This window comes from Hibiscus syriacus, unplaced genomic scaffold (genome assembly GCF_006381635.1).
Source record: "Hibiscus syriacus cultivar Baekdansim isolate YM2019G1 unplaced genomic scaffold, ASM638163v2 tig00017404_pilon, whole genome shotgun sequence".
Taxonomy (NCBI): Eukaryota; Viridiplantae; Streptophyta; class Magnoliopsida; order Malvales; family Malvaceae; genus Hibiscus; species Hibiscus syriacus.
The window spans coordinates 50591-68637 of NW_024062406.1; the positions used below are offsets into that span (position 1 = coordinate 50591).

The 18047-nt window shown below is 36.5% G+C and overlaps 3 protein-coding genes and 1 pseudogene across 4 annotated transcripts; 2 read left to right on the plus strand and 2 right to left on the minus strand.

Annotated features, from left to right (window-relative positions):
• Positions 1-3177: 3177 nt before the first annotated feature.
• On the plus strand, positions 3178-4672 carry LOC120208744 (annotated as a pseudogene).
• Positions 4673-5265: 593 nt separating this feature from the next.
• LOC120208727 (15.4 kDa class V heat shock protein-like) lies at positions 5266-5954 on the minus strand. Its single transcript, XM_039207927.1, has 2 exons — positions 5780-5954; positions 5266-5668 (listed from the first exon to the last, which is right to left on the minus strand). Exons 1-2 carry the CDS (start codon positions 5925-5927, stop codon positions 5400-5402), a joined length of 417 nt encoding a protein of 138 aa, XP_039063858.1. The 5' UTR covers positions 5928-5954; the 3' UTR covers positions 5266-5399.
• Positions 5955-6722: 768 nt separating this feature from the next.
• LOC120208745 (zinc finger MYND domain-containing protein 15-like) lies at positions 6723-9112 on the minus strand. 2 transcript variants are annotated; one of them, XM_039207936.1, is made up of 2 exons: positions 9044-9112; positions 6723-8726 (listed from the first exon to the last, which is right to left on the minus strand). In XM_039207936.1, the coding sequence occupies exon 2, from the start codon at positions 8666-8668 to the stop codon at positions 6863-6865; it is 1806 nt and encodes a 601-aa protein (XP_039063867.1). In that variant the 5' UTR covers positions 8669-8726; positions 9044-9112; the 3' UTR covers positions 6723-6862. The 2 variants fall into 2 exon arrangements, with proteins under 2 accessions (XP_039063867.1, XP_039063866.1); XM_039207935.1 differs by having other exon boundaries at positions 6723-8777; positions 9009-9090.
• A 4624-nt stretch (positions 9113-13736) lies between these two features.
• On the plus strand, positions 13737-16229 carry LOC120208746 (UPF0051 protein ABCI8, chloroplastic-like). The gene is made up of 2 exons (XM_039207937.1): positions 13737-15255; positions 15828-16229. Exons 1-2 carry the CDS (start codon positions 13816-13818, stop codon positions 16044-16046), a joined length of 1659 nt encoding a protein of 552 aa, XP_039063868.1. The 5' UTR covers positions 13737-13815; the 3' UTR covers positions 16047-16229.
• The last annotated feature ends 1818 nt before the right edge of the window (positions 16230-18047 follow it).

Here is an 18047-nt window from a genome sequence, read left to right on the forward strand (position 1 = left end):
TTAAGATTAAAACATAATCTTACACTTGAGTAAGGATTGAAATTGACATTTGAAAAACTTGGAGTAATATTTTGATATTCGAATAATTTAATCGAATATGTAACTTAAAATTCAATATAAAATCTTAAAATTCATTAACACTTAATTTGTTATATCGAAACATCAAAATGTTTTCAACAATATTAGTCCATTTATATTAGTTTACATAGGCTCAATACATAAGCCCACTATTTTATTACAAATATATATATATATATATGCATGAGTGTTAGTCTATTTATATTAGGGTTTAAGGTTTAGGATTTAATGTTTATGGTTTAAGGTTTAGGATTTAAGGTTTAGGATTTAAGGTTTCTATAAAATTATATATTTTATTACTTTATATAGTTTATGCATATTATTTCTATAAACTATATAAGTAATTTACTTTATATAGTTTATATATATAGTATACATGGTTTATACATACATGTACTATAAGCTACATATATAGTTCAAGGGTTAGGGTTAAAGGTTTAGGGTTTAGTTTTTTTTAATAAACTATATACTTTATTACTTTATATAGTTTATGCATAGTATTTCTATAATATATATATATATATATATATATATATATAGATTACTTATATTAGTTATACATACATATATATACTATATTAATATAAGTTATAATTTATATACTATATATTTTATATAGTTTATACATATATAGTTTTTATACATACATATATATATATATATAGAAAATTAAAAGTAATTAGAATGTATACAAGATTAAATTGCATTGAATTGAAAATTCAAGAAGATATTTACAATTATACCATGACTAAAATGAAAGAAATAAAAAATCAAATACAAGTGGAAAAATAATGATTAGATTAAATTGCATTGAATTGAAAATTCAAGAAGATATTTACAATTATACCATGACTAAAATGAAAGAAATAAAAAATCAAATACAAGTGGAAAAATAATGATTGTTGGAGGAGCTTGAGGCTAATTAACCCAAAATATCTTTCCAAATAAAATCTCAATTCTCAATTTCTCTCTAAATTTTTCTATTCCCTCTAAAATTTTCAATTTCCCTCTAAATTCCCAAATAAAATAAAAAAAATTCACACAAAACAATCTTTATTTTAAATAGTTTTCTTCCACCACTCAATTTGAATAATATATATACTATATTAATATAAATTATAGTTTATAAACTATATAATTTTTATAGTTTATACATATACAATTTACATATATAGTTTATACATATAGTTCATATAAACATAATTTATATATATAACTTATAATAATTATATAGTTTATAATATAAATATAGTTTATATATAAACTTATATTATATATATATATTATATTTTTCAATTTTTTAAATGAATGTAATTTACTATATTTTTCATTATTTCTTCACATTTTACATTTATTTCGATTTAATCTTTTTTTTGTTTTTTAATTTATTTCAATTTAAGTCTTTCACTTTTATATGTATTCAATTTAGTCCTTAAATTTATATTTGCATCTTCATTTGACCCATTGTTAGTCGTTATTTATATTTTTGTAACTGGCCCATAACCTTTTAAATGTGTTTAACTTAATCCTTTTATATATTAATTTAAACCTTACATTTTAAATTTAATTCGATTTAGTCTCTTACCTATGTGTGTTGTTTAATTTAAATTTTAAAATTTTATTTGTAATTTTACATTTCTTCAATTTTATCCTTAAATTTATATTTTTTAGAAAATTGATCCATGGATATTTATTTTTCTCTTAATTTACTCGAAATCATATACAATTACAACTTGCAATTCAACAATCACGAAAGATGACAAAATAATTAATCCAAAAATAAAAACGACCCGGCATGAACTCAATTCATATCATGTAAACATCTGACCTAAATTTTATCTGTCAATGATGTGATCCGATCTGAACGAGATCCGACTGAAGCCACCCGAACCTGAATTAACCTGGTCTTTATCTGCTTCGGACATGAACTGTTTTGACCTGAATTGACATCGATCCGAACTAAAAATGATCTGATCTGAACCCGATCTGGATCTGATGTCAATTTTACCTGACTTGACCTGTATTCGATTTTAACCGACCTGACAAAATCCAACTGAAACTTAAACGATTACCCGATTTAAATCCCAGATGTCAATCATCACCCGTTCGTATCTCACAGCCGCCGTAGTTACCACTATCGGTTGCTCTCTCGAAGTATGTCACTTTTCCTTTTGTTTCCTTTTTAAAATATGCTCGTATTGCTTTTGTTCTTGTTTTGGTGTTATTTTTCTCTATCTGGGCAATAGGATTGAAATCGTGTCTTCAATTTTCATTGATTAATTAGTGCCTGCTTTTTAATTCATATGCAAAGGGGTATTGATATTTTCGGCAGATTTGATATGTGCTTGTCTCAGTTTTACAAATTTGGCGATTCCTAATTGGATTTTCCATATGGTTTTCCATTTTATCATTTATGCTTCGAAATTTATTTCTTGAGAAACTTAGTTGGGAATTCAAGCAGCAGGCAAAGCTAGCCAGTAGTTTGTTCCTCCTGTTTGATTTCTTCCCATTTTGGGTATAATAGACAATTGGGAATTATTGGCTTTCCATCCTGATTCAAAAAGAATTTTTTATATTATCGGGGATTGTCTTGCTAATCTAATTTAGTTCTGAATCCTTGCAGATAATATCACCATATCATCTGCACTTGAACTCGTTGTTAAGCAGTGTCAGTTCTGGCGCCTCATTACCAACTTGTTATACTTCCGCAAGATGGGTAAATTCCATGTGCTTTTACGTCCGAGCGTCAAGAAATCTCCGGTTTATTTTGCCTTTGGAACAATTCTGTGTTGTATGTTGTGCATGTTATTGCTAAAGGTGTAGAATGTTCCAATTGGAACAAGAGAGTTGTAGTGCTGTTCTTCACTTCATGGAAAATGAAGAGTCCGAGTAACATGGGTTTCTTTATGTCTGCCTTCTGCATTTAGTCAAAAGTATGCAAATGCAGTTGTGCTTTAGATTATTTTGTGCATTTAGATAATTTTTTTAAAGAAGAGTTGAGTCTATTGTCCATACCTCCGTCCTGCCCTTTTTGCTTCATTTCTTAGTTCATTCTCCCAGTGACATTAAACATCTTCAAAATTAATAGTGATTGTCCAGGCGTGTATATGTGATAACTTCAATCTGATTGAAGCTGGTATTCTCAAATCATTTTATATATTTAACACGGTATCCTTTGATAATGCCAGATTTGGATTTCATGTTTCACATGTTCTTTCTTGCACGGTATTGCAAGCTTCTCGAAGAGAACTCTTTCAGGGGAAGGACTGCAGATTTCTTTTACATGCTCTTGTTTGGAGCTTCTGTCCTAACTGGCATTGTTCTTATTGGAGGAATGATACCTTATCTATCAGCATCATTTGCCAATATCATATTTCTAAGCAATTCATTGACATTCATGATGGTAAGCATGTTTTCCTTCATCTAGATGCAAAATATGGTTTACTAGTAGTGTATGTTTTCTGGTATTAATTTTGGAAGCCATCTTATCGCACTACACATTGTAGGTTTATGTGTGGAGCAAACAGAATCCTTTTATACATGAGTTTTCTGGGTCTATTTACCTTCACAGCAGCTTATTTACCCTGGGTAAGTACCTTTATTCATTCTATCCTTTTTTCTTTCATTGTTCTTCGATTATCTATTTTCTAGTTCAAAGGCTGCTATGGTGGATTTCCCATTGGACTAAAGTTTTACTATTCTTATTTATGTTTGTGATCGTGATCCTACTTCTAGTTAAAGAATGTGATTGCTTCCTTTCCCTGTATTTCAGGTGCTTTTAGGATTCTCTGTCCTTGTTGGTGCTAGTGCTTGGGTGGATCTCCTGGTACGCTTCCTTACAGTGCCTGTTATGTGAATCTTTTGCATAATTCCAAAAACCATTGTAGCATGTTGAGCCAATTGGATTGAGCTATATTTGTATAATAAAGCCTTTTCCATCTATGCTCGCTGATGTGGGGGAGTATGTCCGTCTGTTGAACTGTGAGACTGCCATATAATTATGCTGTAATCCTTATAAACTTCCACCTGTTCTAGTCTCACTTTGCTTAGATCCTCATCGCTGCCATATTCTACTTTTGCATCTTGTCGGTTAACAGTTATCATTGTTACTTTTGCGGCTTTTGTTTTATGAAACCAAATATTGTGTTTATCCAGGGAATGATTGCTGGTCATGCCTACTATTTTCTCGAAGATGTATATACAAGAATGACTGGTCGTCGACCCCTAAAAACCCCATCCTTTATTAAAGCCATGTTTGCTGATGATGCCGTGGTTGTAGCACGACCAGCAAATGTTAGATTTGCTCCACCACCTGCAGATGAACGTCCACCCTTTGAAAACTAGAGCAATTTTTGGTTGAATCTATCTCCGAGAGGAAAGGCCTAAAAAATTTCTTGATTGGCCTATTTCTTAAACATGTAGCTTTAACATGCTAAATTGCTGATCATGGACAATACATATTTTGGTAGAATTAGAGGGTTGTATATCTGATGTTGCTACTTGCGCTATATGTGCAGAATTGGGATGAAAAATTGTAACTATTACTTGATTGAGTGCTTTTTGTTGTTATAGAATGCCCTTCCTTTTCGTATATATTTGCGATATTTCAGGTTGTTGCAGATATTTTCGCCAACAAAGAGGCAACTTTTTCCCTTGCAACTTTGTTAATTACAACGCTGGTTTATTCAAGTAAAGCTGCAATTTTACCCTTTATTGTTTACTAGTTTGTCATTCAACTTAAATTAGTTTATTGGTGGTCTCCATCCCTAGTCCCTAGTCCCTATGGCAGCTGCGCACGTGACTGACATGACATTGTGGCCAGAGTTCCACCCCAAAAAAATATCTAACCACCTGCATTTAAGGATCGTTTGAATACAACCATTTTACCAACTAGGAAGCCTTTTTTAGATTTACAGCCAAAAAAAAGTACAACAAACAAGTTCTTGTGGTTAACTTGTTTTCGGTTGAAGCCTGTTTGTTGTCTGAATGCGTATCTTCCACTGTAGTTCTTTGTCAACTTTAAGTTCACAGCTGTTCTACAATTTAGATTCAATAATCTCACCAACAAATAGATAAGGGAGAACTGCAGAGCTGTAGAGAAAATGCACATAATATTCAACCAAATGAATGCAATATAATGTTTATTTCCAGGGAAAATTTTGTAGTTTTCAATTACAGCCATACTTCACGCCTAATTCAACCTTTCTTACTTGGAATCAACTTTTGTTACAGAAATGTTCCCCAGGGTCAATTCCCAGACCACAAAAAGAGGCCTACAATATAATAAAATCTAATCATTGACTAGGACACCGGTTCCAACTTCAGGCAGCCCTTGCAAGAACCTCAACTCTATCAGGCACATCCGCAGGGTCTATATAGAAACCAGCCCTCCTGAAAGACCTTGGCACGGTTACTTTCAAGACCCCATCTTCATATTTAGCTGATATTCCATCGATATCTACCGAACCAGGCAGTCGGAATTTCCTCATGAAGTTCTTGGTTGGCTCCGTCGAATCATTGATTCCCTCGGTCCTAATTATAAGATATCTCGAGTCTTCAACTTCCACTTTTATCTCCTCCTTCCTCACACCTGATATAAAAAACAAAAAATGACATGAAACAAAATCCTAAGTACACAAACTAACAAGGTAGAGGAAAAGAAAACAAGGGATTAAAATAATTGTCTATGTCAAAGAGTTACCGGGAAGATCAGCAGAGTAAACGTGTGCCTCTGGGGTTTCAGTCCAACTAACATAGTTCTCAGGAACAATCTGGTTGGAGAAAAGGGCAGGAGATACAAGCGAATAATGCAAGGGAGAAGGTTGATTTGCCGGGAAAGGAGCCTCCATTTTCTGATGAGAGGAAGTTTTTTTGGCTGCCTAGTCGGATGTATGAGGACAGGGGTTGGTTTATATAAGGAGATAGAAAGATAAGTTGCCTTGTCTGCACCATTTTTTACAGGCCAAGTGGGCAAGTTGATGCCGTGGGGCCTTTTAATTGGGACCTTATTGGATACCCAAAGTTTCAAACTTTACGGGACGTAATTAAGAGGTTTATTTCTTGAGAGAATTGGATGAATCTCAATATTTGATTGTGAGGTCCTGATGGAAAAAGGGTTGTGTTTGAAATGGCAGACTTGACCTTGAATGACGTCTGAATGTGAAATTTACTCCTCCAAGTCTACGGCTGTCGAAGATGACACATTCATTTCACCATACTTACACATAGAGCTCCTGTGGGCTTCAATCTCAGTTATTGAAGCATGCAAGTCCTTGTTAGCATTAGGATTGGATGTTATCCATGTATAAAACTCAGTAATGGATCCTATTCATATTGTAGGATGATAAAGGAGGAAAAACATGTGTGAAAATGATAATTCTTTAATAGATAGATGCTCTAGGAAGAGTTTTATTACTGCGGTAAAAAGATACAAAATTGTTAATCTCATTGAAACCATCAAACTGTGTCCAACAAAAGTAATGATATGTGCCACCAAGGCAAAACCTAAGCAGAATAATATCCAGAAGTTTCACAGCCAGAGGGAGAACATAAAACTCGCGTACAAGCATTGTTTTTTATTAATCAGAAATGACGGAATAATAATGAAGTTTACATCAACTGGTTGGTAATTCCACTCAATTAAATTTAGATTTTCATTCCCACATTGTCTCTCAGGCAATACATGATCAGTAGGTAAGACGATGAAGAGCATACAATATATGTTTCTAGAATAAAATCATTAAAAACTTTAGGTTCTAGCGTCAGCTAATGCATGAAACTTGAGTCAGGTGTTTACCCCAAGCACAAATCCGTTGCTGTAAGAAGGAAGATTGGTGGAAGAATTGTGATTCTTCACCGGAGATCGGAAGGGATTTGGTGTCACAGGGTGGGTGATATGCAGTCCAGCACCACGTAGAACCTGTTTATCATTTGCGCACAAAATTTCTGACGGCTCAGTAAAGAAAGCAGGGACGCCGATGGCTTGAATCAAATCAAGAGCACCTATCCAATTGGAGTACCTATCCAATGCACAGTTCAGTGCAACTATAACATGGGGTGAAGGCAAGTAGGTGGCTTCTTCCTGATAAACACCCCTTACTAGATTCACCCTAACTCTGCTGCTAATTCCTGATGTTGTACCTGACAAGCTCGTCGGAACTTCAGGTCCAACCATAACTATTTGTATATTTCCCAACCCGTTTAATAAGTGACCCATCTCAGCAAATGCAGGCATCCAATCCATCTCTCCTTCTGGCCCCAGGTAGTGTAGAATCACCTCCTTTCCTTTTAGCAAAAGATTCTTTGAATTAATACTTAGAGCTGTCAATATATAATATACCGTCAAAGGGTGGGAAAGGATATCAGCAACGAGACTCGACAATGGAAGAGATCGAAGGTTATAGTACTCGGACCAACCAGAGAGTAGGATAGGGCTGGTGATCCCATCTCGTACTTGATTGCGAAAGGGTAAATCACCGGGGTATTCTTCCTCATCTAGCCCACCCCAGGATTCCCATAGACCACCTTTAACTGGCAGGAGACCAAAAGGGCAGTGTGAATAACAACTGCACTTCCTTCTCCACATCCCTTTCTGATGGATACCCAATGATTCAAGCCATTTACAAGGTTGGTCAGCTGAGCAAGGGAACATGAAAATTTTCATTACAAGCTCTTCTTCCCTTTCCATCATAGCTTTGTACAGACCACACATGCTTTTATGTGATTCCTTCCAGTGTTGCTTTTGGCAGAGAGAAGTACAGTAGACCACTGCTCGACATCTCCCACAGCAGAGAGACTGTTCTCCATTAACTTCTTTCTCACACATTGCACAATACCTGCTGGAATTTGAGTTTACTCTAATATCCTTGAAGGTGGCCTCATCTGGTGGCTCTGCATACTTGGTTGGTGTTGAGCTGGCTGTTGAACTCGTCTTTTCTTCATATGCCTGACCAGGTGGATGAGAGATTGTAACAGCAACAAGTTCATGACCTTTAGCTATTTCTGGAGGCCACTGAATGTCAACTGTTTCAATAAAGGGGTCGAAACATATCAACCTTGTCCAGTTTGAACCACCTTCTTTATCTGCCTGAAGCAATGGGTGCACCAGAGAAATGGCTCTCATGAAAGCATAGACGAACTTTAGTTCTTCCAGGGTAGGATTCCTAAACTGAAGCTCACCTGAAGATGTGCAGCGTGTGACATCAATAACAGGGAACCGATCGTTCCCAGATGCTTCCAGTGACAATGACTTGATCATCTTGCGGTTGGAAGGAAACATTAACTTCTCAAGCTCATATGTAACCCTCAAAAGCTCAACATTTGGAACTCGAATGGTCTCCCTCGAGCCTGTCATCTTCTTAGCATCATTTTCAGATCTAAACATATAAAACCCAATATCCCCACCATCTCCTCCAATGAACTGGGAACAAGGAAAAGGCTGTTTTTTCCCATACCAATCTGAATCTTTCCCGACTCGGATACCAAACAGGTGTCCAGGGCGCAATCTCCTCCAAGGTTCAGTTCTGTATAGGGCTGCAGAGGCTTTAAATAGTGACTTTATAAAATTAGAAGAAATGCCTTCCACCTTCATAAGGCATGTCCCAGATCCAGGACCGAGGCCAGGACCAGATCCAAATTGCTCCTGGAATCTATCGAACAGGTTCTTCAAATGTAAATCCATTCGGACTCTAGTATGAAATCTAGTAAAATCCTTGATGAATTAGAGAACGAGACAGAAAACAACAATTCCAGTGACAAAGAGGAAACCAATCAAAACTCAAAAATCGCATAAGCAATCACTTTAAACCCAGAATTTTCTCCTGGAAAGACACTCTAAATTCAGTAACGAGCAGCTACTACACCAAGAAATTGTTGATTACCAGACAAAACAAAATGAAAAGTTAAAGACAAGAATTGAAGCAGACAATTACCTCAATTTCGAAGACTAAAGGTTAAAATTCCAGACCATGACTTAGTTGCACTTTAGATTTCTCCCTCAACATTCAGATTCAAAAGACTGAAGTAGCTTTCTAGATCCCTTTCAGACCGTAGAGTTAGAGCAAGTACACCGCATACTTATAAGACCAAAATAAAAAAGTTTATTTTAAGTGAAGAAGACCTGTGATTATCATGACTAAATCAACTACAGTTAGAGTTCACAAATCGGAAAGTTATCAAATCATCAAATATACCTTAAATAACATATTTTATATTTACTGTGATCCTAAAAATAGCCAAGGACAGGAAAGTTAAAAGGAAATGAGATAATATATACAATTTTTGTTTAAATAACTAAAATTAGTTAGGAAAACAAAAGGTTTAATGACTTTGTTTGCCCTATTTTTTTTTAAAGAAAAATCACCACAACTAAAATAATATTTAGTTACTGTTTTAATTACATACTTTTATAGAATAATTAACATATACATTAGGGGATAAAACATATTTCACATTTAAAAAAATTCCCCGAGCACAGCGAATTCATTGAGTGCAGAAAGTGAACACTTGTCTACATTCAAATCCGATTTTTTTCTATCGATCGTCTATTTTATTGATGATGTCCCTGCTGAAATTTTATTTTTATCCATCCCATTTAAAATTTTTATACAGATAAACAATACGTATTTATTCCCAAAAAGATTTATGAATCGACCACTGTCCGAACGTAAAGATAGCTAGCGATTATATATTTTACAAAGAGTGTTGCAGAATTTCTGTCCATTTTATGAATACAATTACACATTTGACGATTTCTCCTAGATCCATCCACAAATTTCAATTACAAAAAGATAGGGCCAAGTTTAGAACAACATTACAGAGTGAGGCAATGGGTATCGAGCACGCACACACAACGTTGTCGTAGACTGCAAGATGTTTAAGGTAGATCGCAGAGATTGCAAACAATCCAAATTTGAGAAGAAAAAAAAGGTACCTAAATTCCACCACAATGTCACCTACTCTCAGTCATGAATTAACACTAATGACTTGTAAGGCTCGTTTCGTTTCTGCTTTTAGTTTGTCAGCTAAAAACCTAAGATTGTGCTTGTGGAATGCCATCTTTTTCATTAGATTCCACACTTTTAGTGTCAGCAGCCCTAACAGTAACGTACATTTTTGGAAGAAGAAATTCTTCAGCAGCAGGCTTGGTCTCAGATGGGATAGTTGCGGCAGCCTCACTTGCAGATGTGAGACGTACCACCTCCACCAACACTCTTCGTAGCAAGCTCCAGTTCAGTCTCTTGAGAAATATCTCTGTCTTGCATTGATGACGGAATGTTTTTCCAATATTTTGGTTCGAGTGGGTTCACTAGCATCGGCTTGAGGTTCAGGTTCAGGTTCAAATAACTTGGGAGTTTGGCTGTTACCAAGGTCAAGGCCAGGGTTTTAAAAAACGGTCCGCGTCCGTGATTTCGGCCGCGATACGGTTTCGCCGCCGTCCGAGTTACCCGCGACAGCCGCAATAGCGCCCGCGACGGCCGCAATCACGGTAAATCCGAAATAACCGAAAACGCGACCGCGATTTGAACATATGGCCCTGTATTCAACTTGATGCTTCAGATCCACAGTCTCAGTCGCTGGCCAATTAGCAGTAAATGCTGCAAACACAGGCTCAGATGCATTAAGTGTCTCTACGTTGATTGTTGGTCCTTTCATCAGCTCGGAGGCTTCAAATCCCGTATCATCATTAAACAATTCCTGTGGCTTAAGATCAGAACATACGGCCCCGTCTTCAACTTGAGACTCATGATTTAGAGTTCCAGTTGCAGGCAAAGTAGCAGTAAATGTTGCAGACACTTGCTCAGATGCATTAAGTGACTCTACGCCAATGTTTGTCCTTTCATCAGCTTGGAGGCTTCAAATCCCATATCATCATTAAACAATTCCTGTGGCTTAAGATCAGAACATACGGCCCCGTCTTCAACTTGAGACTCAAGATTTAGAGTTCCAGTTGCAGGCAAAGTAGCAGTAAATGTTGCAGACACTGGCTCAGATGCATTAAGTGCCTCTACGTCAATGTTTGGTCCTTTCATCAGCTTGGAGGCTTCAAATCCCATATCATCATTAAACGATTCCTGTGGCTTAAGATCAGAACATACCCCGTCTTCAACTTGAGACTCAGGATTTAGAGTTCCAGTTGCAGGCAAAGTAGCAGTAAATGTTGCAGACACTGGCTCAGATGCATTAAGTGCCTCTACGTTAATGTTTGGTCCTTTCATCAGCTTGGAGGCTTCAAATCCCGTATAATCATCACAAAACAATTCCTGTGTTTTAAGATTAGAATAAACAACCCTGGCTTCAACTTGAGGGTTCAGATTTACTTTCTCAGATGCTGGCAAAGTAGCAGTAAATGTTGCAGACACTGGCTCATATGCATTAAGAACCTCTATGTTATTATTCGGTCCTTTCATTAGCTTGGAGGCTTCAAATCCCAGAAGAGACTGATCCTGTCCTGCAGCTTTATCATTCTGCACTTCAGTATCTAAGATTTGTTCTTGCAGGGCCTTTTGCCCCGTGGGAAGACCTTTTACAAGACCATTTTCTGGAACATTAGGTGCATCATTTTTAAACTCAACAGACTTCTCACTATTCCTTGATGAACTCACAACATGGAGATGATCCTGCGCATTTCCAGATGGGATAGAAATCGTTTTTCTTTCGTACATCTTAGCATCCGGATCTACATCATTTTCAGCAGTAATTGGAGTGAGTCGCCCTGGTAGAAATGCAAGACCTCTAAGGTGCGTGTTGGTAACACCCACCTTAACACTAAGAAGATATCCATCATCAAATGAACCTTCAATGACACCAGAAACCATCTGACCAACCATGTCATCAGAGGTAGGGTCACTTGTTCCCACACTCTGCTTGTTTTCGAGATTCTCATATGGATGTGTCAAAGGTGTGCTGTCTCCTTGAATACTACTATCCTTGCGTGGACACCCACGTCTCCGCTTCGTAGGGGGATATGCTGCCAGAGATAAACTTGCTCCTCGACTCTGGTTACTCATCCTCCACAATTGGATGCAAAATTTCCTTTATACAATCTTTTTACAATTTACAAATCCTTTTACAATAATCTTCCTGAGCTTACCTGCAGTCACAAGAGTATTTAATACCTTTGTCATCAATATGCCAACACAAGAATTGAGTACACACGGAAGATGGTGCAAAACATAGTTGATCAAGACTAGCACCACTTCTTTTGCCATGCTAGTAAATCATATTTCACAATAATCAAATATGCCAAACTAAAAAAAATCAAGAAATCCTCTCAAGTATTATAAACATAAAGATTGCCTATTCAATGGAATAGCTAAGTGTTCTCTTGGAGTAGGCCCAGATTTTGGCCTAAAATTTTGGTTTTAATGAGCATTCAATGTGAAGAAGGAATTAGATTAATGTCTTAATTTCCACAAGTAATGGATGGTAATATAGATTTGAACAAGATCACCTGCTCAGAGAAGAGCTACTAGTGATGAAGATAACCATATCAAGAAGGTCATCTATGCAATTGGTAGATTCTAGAACCAGCCAGATGGGTGCAAATTCAAATATGACAAGTCATCGTGATATCTTACACAGACGCTTCACAAAATTTGGGCACCGAAGCAGATGACAAACTTTCAAAACGCTTCAAGATTGTCTTTCTGTTTAAGAATGTTGACGAGTTTTAAACTTAATCGATACAACTAGCCTTTTTAGTTATTGGGTAAATTCCAAATATAGACGTCTAAGCATGACCAAGAAATTCTGGTACAGATTTGATGCATGATGAACAGTCAAATTTCAAGTCATAGGTGTTGCTTGTTTGTCTATTCTTTTTACATTTTGCCTAAAGCAATTTACTGGTTGACCTTATATGAATGGTACTGCTAAACAAATTACCCATTTTTTGTCCATGATTTTGAAACAGCTTCCTCTAAACAATCTCCAACATGAAGTGATACTCAATAGAGCTACCCTTTTATGTAAAAGAGAATACATGGAAACTAACAATTACGGGCCAATATGAAAGGGACAGTTCTAATAACAAACATAAAAAGCAAGAGATCATTCTATAAAACAACGCAGAGCAACTTATATTTTCGAAGAAGGCAACCTTCCCTTTCTCCTCCCCCCCCCCCAACAACAGAACTGTGTTGTTCTTGGATGAGAAAAACAACCCCAGATAGGAGAAAAGTTTAGCCCATAATCGTAACCCAAATCAGCAAGATTAAAAATACGAGCACCATCTTGAACATATTTCCGGTTACAACGGGTGCAAAAAAAGAACATAACAAATGAACTATCTTCTTCACAGTATAAACAGGCAAATGACTCTTGCTAAGTTATGAACTCACACGCAATCCCCCCCCCCCCAACCCAAAGAATAAAAAATCTTTTGCTCAATCCATCAAAACAAGAAACACAGTGATCAGAACGCAAACACGCCTGGTGGGACACGAACCCACAATCGTCTGATTAGAAGTCAGACGCCTTATCCATTAGGTCACAGGCGCCGGGTGTTCAAGGCCTATGTGTATATTATATAAAACTACTAAATAAAAGGTGGGTCCTAAAATAATTTCGTGGCGCGTGTGTGTTGTCCACGAGACCTCCTAGCAATATCGTAGTCAGGAAAAAATAAAATTATAAAATAGAAAGCAGAAGTTCCAGTTTTGATTCCCTTTTATTTATATAGTGTTTTGTTTTATGCTGCTTTTTCTTTCTCTATCCTGAAACCACGCAGCTGTAACCATGTCTTCCTTGCTAGCCAACGGCATCTCGAGCTTCTCAGCACGGCCTACCACAGATTCAACCAAGTCTCCTAGAGGGTTTTACCCAAAGCTCGATTTCGTCAAACCCATAACCTCAAAACCCCCAAACTCGAGGCTTACAAAGGTCAGAGCAGATGTTGGTTTCGATTCTCAAACCCTCACGTCCGATCCCAGCACTTCATCAGGTAAGTCCTATGATGAGAAAATCCTGGAAATTCTTCGAAATCGTGATTATGATAAAAAATTTGGCTTTACTGTGGATATCGATTCGTTTGCGATACCCAAAGGGCTTTCTGAAGAGACAATTCGTTTAATTTCTTCTCTGAAGGAAGAACCTGATTGGATGGTGGAGTTTAGATTGAATGCTTATGAGAAATTTTTGAAAATGAAAGAACCCAAATGGTCTGATAATCGGTACCCGCCAATTAATTTCCAGGATATCTGTTATTACTCTGCGCCTAAAAAGAAGTCAACTTTAAATAGCTTAGATGAGGCTGATCCTGAGCTTTTAAAGTACTTTGATAGGTTGGGTGTGCCTTTGAATGAACGTAATCGATTGGCTAATGTTGCCGTCGATGCTGTTCTTGATAGTGTTTCAATTGCTACTACTCATCGGAAGACTTTAGAAAAGGCTGGGGTCATTTTTTGTTCGATATCTGAGGCAATAAGGGAGTACCCTGATTTAGTTAGGAAATATTTGGGGAGAGTTGTGCCTAGTGACGATAACTATTATGCAGCTTTGAATACAGCTGTTTTTAGTGATGGGTCATTCTGTTATATTCCAAAGGATACGAAATGCCCTATGCCGATTTCAACTTATTTCCGGATTAATGCATTGGAAACTGGGCAGTTTGAGAGAACCTTGATTGTTGCTGATGAGGGAAGTTTTGTGGAGTATTTAGAAGGATGTACGGCACCTTCTTATGATAGGAATCAGCTTCATGCTGCTGTTGTTGAGTTGTATTGTGCTGAGGGTGCAGAGATTAAATACTCCACTGTGCAGAACTGGTATGCAGGTGACGACCAAGGAAAAGGTGGGATTTATAATTTTGTTACTAAGCGCGGAATTTGTGCTGGTGATCGATCGAAGATATCTTGGACGCAAGTGGAGACAGGGTCTGCTATAACTTGGAAGTACCCAAGTGTTGTTTTGGAGGGTGATGACACTGTGGGAGAATTTTACTCTGTGGCACTCACGAATAACTATCAGCAGGCTGACACAGGTACAAAAATGATACACAAGGGGAAGAATACAAGAAGTCGGATTATCTCGAAGGGTATATCTGCTGGAAATTCAAGAAACTGTTATAGGGGGCTGGTTCAGGTTCAATCAAAGGCTGAGAACGCTAAAAATTCCTCACAATGTGATTCAATGCTTATTGGTGATAATGCTGCTGCAAACACCTATCCTTACATTCAGGTGTGAATATTTGATTTATTGGCAATTTTCTCCGATATCATGTTAAAATATTTGTATGTACAAGTTTTTATTGCCACCTATTTTATGATTTTACATTTTTTGTAAGTGGGATGAACCCCCTTCTTTTATTTGCTTTCCTGTTTACGCTTGGTAATATACTGCTGCAAAATTTAAGCTGTTGGATTGATATTTTCCCATACATGTGTTCTCCCGTCTATCCAACATCTTGTCATCTGTGTCCAACTGTCTATTACTCTTTGCTGAAACAATGTTTACTCCCATACTGTGCATGCTCCATAATATCGACCCATAACCATGTTTGCTATCATAATCTTTGTTTACCAGATAGAGCTCCTTTATTTGACCCAAAGAAAGCAATGGAATGCCAGTCGGGATAGAATTTTATTCTCATTCTTGTTTTGGCACAAATCTGCTTTTGATGTTTGTATTGTAATAGTGATTTCTTTTAAAATTGAATTACGTTCCTATGTAAGACTCTGTTGTTATTTGTTGCATCAAGAAGGTAGGAGCTCCATTTTGTTGATTATGACTGGATTGTGTTTATTTAACAGGTTAAGAATCCCTCAGCTCGTGTTGAGCATGAAGCCAGCACATCGAAAATAGGTGAAGATCAGTTATTTTACTTTCAGCAGAGGGGAATCGAGTATGAGAAGGCCATGGCTGCCATGATTTCTGGGTTTTGCCGTGACGTTTTCAATGAACTTCCAGATGAGTTCGGTGCCGAGGTGAACCAACTCATGAGTTTGAAGCTCGAGGGATCTGTGGGTTAAGCCATGATGCAGGTTTTGGTCAATTGATGCCATGTTGGATAATTAATTACTTTTGTCAATGAATTCCCTAACGGTCAAGTTCTTAGGAGTCTTTTTATGAATGGGTAGCTAGCTTTGATGTATTTTGCCATTCTCAAGGTGCTGTTTTGAACACTAAAAATATACATATTTGAGAACTATGTATACCTGTCTATACTATATACCCTGAACAACTCTATAATATACATCTTAGAAGTCCGTTTTGGGTATTGCTGTGAATAGGAAGTTTCTCTTGGTATTCCAGTCATCGTCTTTTAGACTAAGCTTTTTATACACTGTCGGTGTAAGTTTATTAAAACCAACAATGTTAGAATGTTGTTATATGTCCAATTAGAAAGTCAACAACTACATTAAAAAAAACTTAGTTGTAGTTTCCAGTTTATCCCTCGAACCATGATCTGGAAATTCGTATAATAATAAATTAAACTTTAAATATTTACGGAAGACTTGCTGTTGTTTACTAAACGTAAAGTTGATTCCGTTCGAGCAGTTTGTAATGTGTTGAATTTCCTTCACGAAATATCAGGGCTACAAATGAATAATTCAAAAGTGAAGTATATAGCTCAGGTATTGATCACATTGGAGTTTAGGAGATTATAGAACTCACAGGGCTCAAGCTGGGCAGCTCTCTGTTACATACCTTGGAGTTCCCCTCGTGAAGCTCGGACTGTGATGAACTTATTGAGAGAATAAACTGCAAAATAAGAAGCTAGCATGCCCGTCTTTTTTTTTACATAGGTAGGATGTGATATGTTACAGTATCCCACACTTAAAAAAAAATCTGCTAATAAAAAAATTATTTTACCAAAAAATTTGTTATCATTCCTTTATTAATTCTCATGATAGAGTTAAAAAAATCTTTAAGTTTTCTTCTTTATTATCTCAATAAGTGAATAGTAATCATTTCTTCTTAAAAACTCACTAAAATCATGATGACTAACGGAAAAAAAATCTTATTTATATTTATCCTAATTTCAATCTTCTTCATTATCTAAAACCCAAAAAGGAAAATTCCTACTACTACCACTACTACTTTTAATTAGTGTTTTGAAGGTTGAATTTTTAATTGAAGAATTTGAAAATTTTGAGAATTTGAAAATTGTTTCTTCTCTAATTTGATAATCCTGTTGAAGACTTGCAATTCCGCTGTTTCAAAGTTTTATTCTTCTAAATTTACAGGTTCTTTTGATCATTATGGTTTTTAGTTTATCACTTGATCTCTTTCTTTGAGAATTTGATTATGGGTTTTGCAATTAGAAAACATGATTCCGGATGTGAAAAACGTAAGGAAAAAAAAACAAGAAGAGTTAACACAATCTCAAATAGGAGCTCTATAACACCTCAAATTTTGGGCTAGTAGTTTCATGTTTACCCCGAGAGGTTTGTGGATCTCATTGAGTTCATAATTAAAGTCGTTAGGTCGAGTGTGAGCTTAATTGGGTTGGAATTGAGCCCAATTATCCATCTTCTTAGAAGTTGGGATTTAGAGGTGTATATCCCCAAGAAAATGCATTTGTGACGTAGAGTAGTGTACATTGCAGTCATTAATCGTGTGTGATGGATTAATTAACTTTTAAGAATTAAGTTGAGGTGCTAATTGTGCGTGATCAATGGATGAGTGTCCCTAATGTGAGTGTGTCTAGGCCCATCCAAAGTAACTTTGTTAGTATATATACTTGTAGGGTGTAATCCTCCCGCGATTCTGTATGACCCCAGACTACACCTTAAAGTATTCTTGTGTGGTTAAATAAGAGTTTGAGTTTTCGACCCCGAAATGCATCCTTGTTTCCTTCGTGTTAGTATAAGAGCGTGATCTATATGCATGCCTAGTCTCAAGCGATGTCGAATACCCCGATGGATTTTAGTGCTTGTGGCTAAAGGCAACCAAGTACCTTAAGAGTTGGTTGACTAGCTGTAATATCCCATACCCGGGTACCTGAGCGTACATATATTTCGATCATG